This window comes from Necator americanus, chromosome V (assembly GCF_031761385.1).
Source record: "Necator americanus strain Aroian chromosome V, whole genome shotgun sequence".
Classification (NCBI taxonomy): Eukaryota; Metazoa; Nematoda; class Chromadorea; order Rhabditida; family Ancylostomatidae; genus Necator; species Necator americanus.
Window position 1 is genome coordinate 33,112,719 of NC_087375.1, and position 10,323 is coordinate 33,123,041.

Sequence of the window (10,323 nt, forward strand, 5' to 3'; positions counted from 1 at the left end):
GAAGTCGAAATTAATGTGTGGAGTGTATTTCGCAACGCTGCCCACTACGGTATGTGTTAAGATTCTTGGTGGGACCCCATGCTCTCAAAATATCGTGGTTTCTTTGGAGCTTGATGATTTGGTCTAGAACTGCGTGGTAGCGACGTCATGCAGGTGATGGGGTTCCTCCATTCATAGCGTTGGTCACTTTTTGCCTTTAGAATGCACCCTTAAAAATGAGAAGTTTTTTTGCTGTTGACAGCTTGCTGGCAGTCAGCTCAATGCCCTTTTTGTTTTATTTTTCTTTCGATATTTCTCTTTCATTTCATTACGATAATTATTTACAAGCTTAGTTGATTTGATGCAGGCAACTTAGAGATTTTTCCTTACCGGAAAATCACTAATCGTATGGGAAGAAGATCTTGAAAGTTAGCTGAGTTCATTCCAGAAGAGAGTTCCCATCCGGCCAGGTCCCGAAGTTGAAGAGGATTCATCAAATCTGATCTTTCGTCAGTTTTGGTGCCACAAACACTTGGATTGAACATGGTCTTGAGCTTTGGAATGGGTAGTAGGAACTTCTGCTCCCTCTGAAATGTTCTGAAACTCTTTAGACGCCTTCTGCGCCACGGAACTCTTTAAAATATATCTCTATTCGCTGCAGAAGTTGATTCATCCTATTTTTTTTTTTATTTAGAGAGGGTGGACTCATTTACTGAGTACGCGTATGTGGTGTGAACGCAGAGAATTTCTGCTCATAATTTGTTGGGTGATCTAGAAATTGGCGATACCTGAGGTGGAAGCTTCTGTTGTTGTTTGGCTTTTACTCATTCTGTCCATACACATTCCATTTCTTCCCCATCAGTAATAGCATAATTTACTCATTCATTAACAACTAACGCTGTTGACAACTCTTCTAAGGATTGAAGATGAGCCCTTCAGAATCGAATCGCAGTCGCTCAGTGGCCAGGAGTTGCGCTCCAGAGGAATTTCTGTCTTATTACGATGCAACAAGGTGTACGAGCTGTTCTTTTGTTCAGCCAGAGGTTATTATTCTGGTCGGTATTATTCTAGGGAGGATGGCAGATTGGTTTTATTCAGACCACTTGAAGTGCACAGTTGCGGAACAAGTGAATTAAAGGCATCACCCCACGAATCTGAGGTGGTACGGATTTCAGGTGGAGTATTCGTATCGGGATCGTAGATTATGCCGTCCATTTCTTGTTAATTGGCGTAAAAAACGGCCCGGAAGATGCGGCGTGTGCACACGGCTGGCGAGCTCCAGCCGAACTGGTAGAGAATAGCGCGCAGGAACGAGGAACGAACGAACGTACTTCCAGGGCTGTTTTTTACGCCAAGTAGGTAGAAATGGACGGAATCACCGCTCCCCTCCTTAATCTACGATCTCGTACACGAATACTCCATCTGAAATCCGTACCACCTCAGATTCGTGTGGTGATGCCTTTAAGCATTTTTCAACGTTTTCTTCTGTTTTGTTTTAATATCTCTGTTTTCTCCACAGAACCCTCCCCCCCCCCCCCCAAAAAAAAAAAAAAAAAAGTAGCAGAGGTTTTGTAGATTGCATTAGTAGTGCTCTTCTGAAACATGAGTTTTTTTTTGTTTGATTTCATTTTTATACCATTACTTTTTTACACCGATGTACTATGATCGTTTGATCAATGCAATGAAGGGGAAAAACACTTTGGAAAGAGCTTGTTTCTAGTCTCTACCACATGTTATGAATACGCTTCATTTTTAGTATCATTGGAAATGTGGGCTGCATCAAAGTCGTCTAGATAAACGTAATAAAAACTTCCACTTCTAAAGAAATCCCGCACAATCCATACTGTACAACTGAACTATAATCTGTACAACAGTAACAAGAGGAACGCGAGAGAGAGAGGTAACAAAAATGTGCAAAACAACTCCGGAGTTAAACAAAAATGAGATAATATAGAAGTAGCACTGCGAAAATAAATAAACAAAGCAGCTAAAACTCATCACTCATACTTTGTATAACTAATGAGATGGTCAATGCAGAGCATTATTCGGCAGGAATACAAATTGCAGGTATAACTGCAGTACTAATAGCTGCTGGCATCTCAGGACTCTGTTCCCATTCATTCGTGTCCACGTTGAATATGTGAATTCTTCTAGATCCTCTGAACAATTATAGAATCATTTACGAAATGAAATATAATATGACATAACCATTACATTCTCGTAAGAAAGACGAGATTATTGTGTGACACGGCTAAAGAGATGCGACCAGCCATCGGCATCGCTGGTAAGATCGTCCAACACATATTACGAGGGTTAAAACACTCTACACTACGTGATTGAATGCCATTCGTATTCAATCTGAATTCTTATCTCATTGCTGCATACAATAAAGAATTACCACATAGCATACCCTCCAAAAACATAGATCTTGCCGTTGACTGCCGTTGCACCAAAGAAGTAACGGCTTTCATGCATATCAGGCACAGCCTCCCATTCATACTTCTCGGTACAAAACCTCTCTACTGAAGATAATGCTTTGCCGCCATTTCTGCCACCTATTACTGAACTTAAACATTAAGGAAAGACGGAAAAGTGCTATCGCAGTCTGAGTATCGAACTAATCCCGACAAGAAACCAAGCAAAGAAACAATGTAAAGTGCAGAAAAGGCAACTTTTTCGGGATTGCGAAAGTCGATTCCAGTTTCCAATATATCGAAGGCGAAAAAAAAAACAAAAAGAAGCCCTTCAAGACCTGTCACATGTGAAAAATCAGCATCGAATATAAAATCTCGTATTGCAGTATACAATATATTCATTATTATAACATAAAAAATAGAAATGTATTCGAATTTTTAGAATTTGTCGATGTCTAAAAGGGACTTCTCACCATAGATGTATTCGTTTAATACAGCAACAGCTGCAAGATGCCGACTTGTTCTCATACTAGTGCCTTCTTCCCAGAAACTGCTTTTGGGATCATATATCTAAATAAGCGATTAATTTGGACACAATCGGAATGACTATCACCACGAATTGAGCTTCGAAAAGTAAAATTCCATATACCTCCCAGCGAAATTACCAGCACCTGACCGGAAGAAGCAAGAGAGCAATTGAATATTTTGATTGATTGAATATTTCTGGGAATGAAAAGAGCGTACTTCTACCGATGAGGTCGTTCCCGTGACACCCGATCCGCCACATACGTACAATTTATTGTCCAGGAATGCTGCAGCGGCACCAAAACGTACTCTTCCCATCGGACAAACCTATGAATGCAAGTGCAAATCCAACGGCTGCTTTTAGAAATTGAAAATTTACAATTACAAATTTACGGGAATCCATGTTGGATGACATTTGCAGAATTTTTCTCGCAATATAACAAGAAAACAAGGGGAACCAGAAACACTAGTAAGCCTAGTGTTACAGTGTCCATAATGAACATCTAGCATAGTTACTTTTCCTGATGTTATGTCATATTCTTCTTCTAAATAAGAGGGCATGGAATAAGCAAATTTGACTCTTGGCTCCTCACGGAAGGTCAACTCAGCCCTTCAAGCACTTGGTATTTACTGGTCGTAAGTTTTCTTTCTCCAAAAGATTGATCTTGTTAAAGAATACCTTTCTCCACTTGTTCTTGACGGTGTCGTAACATTCCACATCACTAACGAAGTTTTGTCGAACATGACCACCGACAACATAGATCTGAAAGTTAGTTCAGCAGCAAAGTGATAGAGTGCCAGCTACTCATAATTGTTGGCGACCACATATCTAGTGAACATAAACCCTCTGTAATTCACATACTAGGAAGAAAAAGGAAGAAAATAGAGCGAATAGATGTGTGGACCTCATGGGCGAAAAGAATTGGAAAGCCACCAAAAAAATAATATAGTAGATTCAAAACGACACGAAGCACGGTGTAGTTGCGTCGCGCTCGAAACTGAGCGGTGGAGATAGCGGTTGGGATCGAGGTGGGACCATCGCGAACCGCAGCAATAAATTGTGGTAGTAGAGGTCCTCACTCGATCCTAATCGCTACGCTCCACCGCACCGCTTCGAGCGCAGTCGCTTACGCAACTGTACCGTGCTTCATGTCTTCTTGACCCGGCTATAACTCACTTTTTTGTCATTTACAGCAACAGAAGGAAAGTTCCGCGGAATTGTTATTTTGGCTATTCCAGTCCATTTTTTTGTGAGCTGATCGTACTTGATACCATTAACAAACATTCCTTCATAATTGCATACACCTGTAGTTGTTTTCTCTAAGTGAAAATCCGACTACCCATTTGATGTGCGATCAAATGTGTTGTCAATTTTGGTCTTCCTCCTTTCTTCTTTTCTTTCCTTCTTTCTTACAAAAGAATGTCTTTTCTTTCCTTGCAAGCATTCGCTGCCGCTTCCTTCAAGGAAGAATTCTTCTTCTGGATTATAGATAGAGTTTTGTAGGAGATTCCTCGTCTAGGTCAGTATGATGACATACTTCGTCTTTCTGACTTCCACCAACAGAGCTTTAATAGAAGATGGATAGTAGATATAGATAATAGATCAAGATGAAAGTAAACATCGTTTTTCTTAGAATCGCATTCATGGACATACTTCATTTTGGCAGCCTTTAATGCTTCTGGAACTTTGGTTTTTCTGACGATAGCGTATTGGGATGCTTCTCCAGAATCAGGAGCACAGATACAGCTTTTACGACTTTCAACTTCTTAACCAGTTATTTTTTTTATTATCAATAAAACCCAAGGGAAGCACAGAACATCTTTCACATAGGGACAAACTGAGGTCATGGATTGCTGACCGCTTCTTCATTTCAGTAGCGCAACCACTGCAAGCACCTCACCTAATAAAAATAAGGTCCAGCGGTAGGAGCTCCGGTGTCCTGCAGCGGAAAAAAGTGATAGAGAGCATAACTGAGGTTCCAGAAAGTAATTATTCACTTCATCAATCTTAAGAAATATGGGATCTTCAAAAAAAGTTTCAAATAATTGCAACTTTTTCCTCATGAGTAGTCGTAAATATAACCGACAAGTGTACGACACGAGTCGTCACTGAGGAAAATGTGGTGACGAGCGACATTGTTGTCGAAGAAGTCCTTTCTAAGCAGGTGGAGGCGAACGCACGAAAGAACTCTGCAATGATGTCAGCGATAATTCAACCTTATTGTTGCTTAGCTTCGTCATTTTTCAAAGCTTATTTTCAGAGCTCTAAAGGAGAGCAACTGTGAATTCACGTAACATTACCAACTGTGAACGATCTATACCGGAAAGCGACTTTGGCGCGAGCTGGACAGTGTTCGATCCAACGTGCAGCTGCTTTGAAAACATTCTCCTCTTCGACTACATTTATTTTGTCCCTGGACAATAGCTCAACAAGTTTGTCAATGGGAAGCATGATGAATTCCTCAGTGAAGCTGATAGGCAAGAAGTTTCTTTCTATAAACTCTTCGACTTCCAGAACCCGCGAACTGCAACGTAAATCCAAGACCTCAACTGATAACTATAGAATAGCGAACTGCAAACCTATGCCCTAATGCAGAGAAAAGCTCTCGGATGCCCAAAGCATTATAGCAACAGAGGACATGATCAGTAAGGAACATTGAACACTTCTCGGTGATACGTTGAAGCTGAAATAGTGCAAAATAATAATGATGAGTCATTAAGTCATTCTCTTAGAACTAAGAAATAACCCCAATTCGAACAGAGCAGCGATATGGCTTTAATATGGCTAAAATAGTGTCAAGCCGATGGAGGCTTAGAATAAACAATACGATACAGCTGACTAACTCGTTTCGAAATGCTAATGTTTCAGTATAAAGGGATGTGAAAGCGCCAGTCCGATATTCTCAAATCTTTAATTTTCAAACGTCAACTGCAACTCCTGGAGTTATTTTACACGCTGAGAACAAATAAGGCATCCATTCAGCATACAGACTGGATCGGTGAACAGTCCCCGAAAAAAATTAAAATCACCCAAAACTGTTTCTCTTGGCTCATCAAGAGGTTCTCAAATAGGAAAGCCGCAAGAATTCGGATATCAAAAACTAGCATATCGTAAGACTTTAACCTGGGCGCCATTTTCGAAATCGTTCAATAATCGAGCACGAACCTCACCCAGGAAATCTATTCCAAGTAAAATTAAAGACATCACCCCACGAATCTGGGGTGGTGCGAGTTTCAGGTGGATTATGCCTATACGAGGTCGTAGATTATAGAAGGGGATGATTCCGTCCATTTCTTCCCAATTGCAATAAAAACGGCAGGGAAGATGCGGCGCGTACATAAGGCTGGTGCGCTCCAACCGAACTCTTTGTAGAAAATAGCGCGCCCGAACGCCCGAAGCCGTATCTTCCGGACCGTTTTTTACGGCAATTAGGAAGAAATGGACGGGATCACCCCTCTCTCCACAATCTACGATCCCGTATGCGAATACCCCACCTGAAACCCGTACCACCTAAGATTCGTGGGGTGATGCCTTTAAGTGTGTATAAGAAAAGCACAGAGCAAATTCTGCATCTCTATTTAGAGCAACAAAAAAAAACGGAATTTTGGTGTTTGACCCAAAGCTTCGTTTTAATGAATGAATAAAATTCGTCTTTTGTAGATTTGTTTCACAAAAATTCTTTCGTTCGAATCTCCATTCTATATGTTAGAGCTATATTCGTGTTCTACATCACTGATTACTCCGAAGGAGCCCTCACCAACTCCAACATGGGGTACCCACTTACTGCCCGTCTCCAGCTACCTTAACACCATTGTTTCTTTTTGGATACCATTTTTTTTCTTTTTGAATCTAGTATGCTGCTCAATACGAGAGAGCTGATAAACATTAGGCAATAGTGTTTTCTGGATGGATACCTGTAAGAAGTCAGCTGCAACCAACAATGCTTGAACATTTCCTTCCGAAACTACCAAGCTATGACCGTAGACATGCAAAACTAACTGTACTAGGGTGTCGTGATCGATACCTGGGGTGAAAGAGTATCTATCAAATTCAAAACTAGACAATAATGCTAGGATAAAGTGCACCAGTAAGAAATAAATCTGTTCCCAAATAGTAACCCACTTTGCAGAGTAATTTGATAACTTCTTGCCTCTTGCATATTTCCAGTGAACATTGTTTTGAAGAAGGGAATAACAGCTGCCAGAACAACCTATGAACAGTGAGTAAAGTAAAAATACACGTTGCAAAAATCAAAGTTCCCTTCGTAAGCCCCTGTGTGGAATCGTCTGCTTCCGTTCGACTCTTACAAAAAATATCTAAAGAAAATCCAACAGACCTTATGTGCACGTAATGTTCCATTCCTTACGAGAATTTCTACGTCACACAATTGACCATTTGACTGAAGGCGTTGGAGCGAAGAAAACACCTAAAATTGATTGGAGTATTTACTAGGTTGATAAGAAAATTTTATCAGTTCTATTATCTTTTCCTCTTTAATATTTTATTCTAGGAGTTTATTCTTTTTTAATTTTAATTGTAATTAATCTTATAATTCGAATTTTATTCTAGAGACCTAAGAAATTAATTAATTAATTAAGGAAAAGAAATTACTGCATAGTACTTGCTATAATGAATTAATGGGTGTCATAGAATACAGTAATGGTAGACCGTAGAAATAGGTTTTCATAAACTTCAGTAGTTCAAAGTCGCACACGGCAAACCCGACATATGAACAACTGCAATGCAGCAGAAGGATAGAAGAATAAATGATAAAGTGCACGGCGTTGATCGATCCCTACGTGGATGCGCCTACGCGTTCGACTTCAAATCAGACTTCGTTTTAGGTCTATGAACGCTCGTGCAGCCTTACAATGACTTGCGGGGGCTAGTAAATGTGCCAAGTCAGTGCTTTTATCCTCCCCGACAGGCCTGGTACGAACTTAGGGATGAAGGGCTTGGTTTGCACCACTTCGGATTCAAATCCCAGATCGATTGTAGCCACAGCGGAACCTCTTACTGGCTGCACTACACCCCTCCTGCAGCAAAACACTGGAAATAAACACAACAAAGGGTGCTCTGCCACAATTTTTGTTCTTTCGAGGTGGAATGGCGAGTTTGGCGAAGCGGTAGGGGTATGTGTGCTGTATGGCTCAGCAAGCAGAATCAAGCAACCGTTGAATTGAGGGTTTTGGCAGAGTTTGGATCTAGGAAGACGTCTGCTCGGTAACCTATTTCCCATAACTCCACATGCGAACTGTGGTTAATTATTAGAATCTTCTTTCTTTTTGTTTATTTTCCTTTTCTTTTCCTTGGGCGGGTATTTTCTATTCTATTGTAGCGCAAGATATTCCGGAATTAAACTACCAACAACTTTTCTACATACGTCAGGCTGCCCGCAGAGTTCAGAACCGCGTGGACGCGGAGCCTGACGCGACGCCAGCCTTAGCTTATTGTCCCATATACAGTCTCGACGTACAATTTATAAAAACGCGATCGCGTTGCAGTTATAACAAATTGCCATACATGTCTGGAGAGACTCTTGCTTTAGTACGACTTTCGGCAGCCACTAACAGCATTATAATTGTATTTCCAAAAATATTTATAAAATCCGCTTTGGGCTCTGTCCCATCCACCCGACTTGCAGCAACATAATTTTTTTCCTTCGAAAAGCTGTAATTGACCACAAGCAGAAGTATTCTGAGCCAATTCCTGATTCTAACTGGCGCTGATCCACCTTCACTACATTTTCCCGTAGAATTTCCCGGGAAAACGAAGTTAGTGGCCACTCAAAGACGCAATTATTTCTGGACCCTCTAACTGACTTTTTTCTCCTAGCAACTTTAGCTTATATGTCATAGACAAAAGAGACTAATGTTTACGATTTAGGGTCCCGTGTGATTTAGAAGGAAGGGGACACTGACTGCCTCAACCTCTACAACTATATTTTACCCGAACTTTCCCCTTGGTGAAGAAGTAGAAATAAATACAGACGTTCCTAGAACGTCTCAAATATTTACAATCGAATCTAAAAGTAGTTCCTTCCGATACCAATGAATTCGACTTAAACAACCGCACACATCAGCCTAATTGTGCAAATACACCATAAGTCTCGGCCTTCCGAATCAACGACATTATAGTAAGGTCAAAACGACGTGAAGCATGGTGCAATTGCGTACTCGGCTTCTCTCGATGCGGTGCGGTGGGGCGTAGCGGTTAGGAGGGTACTAGGACCCTTGCCCTCACCAGCCATTGCTGCAGTTTGCGATGGTCCCACCTGGGTTCCAACTGTTGCTTCCACCGAGCCGTTTCGAGAGCGTACGCAAATGCACCGTGTTTGATGTCGTTTTGATCTGACTATACCTAGTAATTGACTTATTTACAGCAAAAAAGCCACTTTTTGGAACGCATGAAATATCCGGTGATCATAATACTTGCGAAATGAATAATCGAATATTACAGTAAGACATGACCTACCCTCGAGTAATCGGCGTCTATCTCGAAACTGCGTTTGCTACCTTGGCCGCCGCTCATCACGCTCTGTACTCAATACCATAAGCAATTAAATACAATAATTAGGTGAATCTTTTTCTCATTGAGAAAGTAGAGGAAGAAGACGAAGTAGAAGGATCACGAAAGGACCCATTGAAGGTATGAAATGTATTTCGCAACAATGCCCATTACGGTAGATATCTTGGTTCTTGGTGGGACCTCGTGATCGCAGAATATAATTTCTTTTCTTTCTAAAATTTGTCGGGATTTCGTGGTGGCATCCTCCAGAAGGACAGTGTGCTAGTAAAGATGCTAGTGTTGATGCAGTAATGTGATGCAGGTACTCCATTTCTTGTGTTGGTCACTGCTGTCAGTGCTCTCGTTGTTTGTTTTTACCTTTCTGTCGATTCCCTTACGATCTTTACAAGAGCTTTATTGGTTTATAAGCTTTCGTCTTTGACAATTTCCCTTCCACTGGTGGGACACCACTTGTGCAAGGCGAAAAAGGCAAAAGTTACCCGGATTCATTCCGAGTGAGAGTTCTTATATAGTTACGTAAGTGAGCTGAAGAGAATCCCATAGATTTTTCATTACACTAGTTATTTGTGTGACATCAACGATTGCGAATTCCAGTAAAAAAGCGTTGGCGCATCCCAAGCGAATTGATATGTCAGTGACTTTTTCCCTTTTTTTCAATTATCTGCATTGATGTCACAAGTGCGACTGAAAGGATCCTGGAGATGCGCTGTGCCATTGCACTCGTAGTGGAGAACTTTCCTCCTTCAGGTATGCTTGTAACTCTTTACACACTCTATGTACCGTATAGTTCTTTATAGAATATGTGTATGGATTATAGAAAAGTTAGTTCACTTTATTTTTCTGTTCAGTGAAGACAACTTCATATTGGGGGGTTCA

The 10,323-nt window shown here is 40.9% G+C and overlaps 1 protein-coding gene across 2 annotated transcripts; it reads right to left on the reverse strand.

Annotated features, from left to right (window-relative positions):
• Window positions 1–2,020: 2,020 nt before the first annotated feature.
• RB195_015952 (uncharacterized protein) lies at window positions 2,021–9,450 on the reverse strand (the record flags this gene model as incomplete). Of its 2 annotated transcripts, none has more annotated exons than XM_064206900.1 (15): window positions 2,021–2,138; window positions 2,194–2,337; window positions 2,390–2,534; window positions 2,867–2,963; window positions 3,138–3,245; window positions 3,598–3,681; window positions 4,096–4,223; window positions 4,820–4,925; window positions 5,006–5,108; window positions 5,240–5,443; window positions 5,499–5,602; window positions 6,834–6,943; window positions 7,042–7,129; window positions 7,256–7,345; window positions 9,394–9,450. In XM_064206900.1, the coding sequence occupies 15 exons, from the start codon at window positions 9,448–9,450 to the stop codon at window positions 2,021–2,023; spliced, it is 1,686 nt and encodes a 561-aa protein (XP_064062780.1). The 2 variants fall into 2 exon arrangements, with proteins under 2 accessions (XP_064062780.1, XP_064062781.1); XM_064206899.1 differs by having other exon boundaries at window positions 2,390–2,540.
• Between the last annotated feature and the right edge of the window lie 873 nt (window positions 9,451–10,323).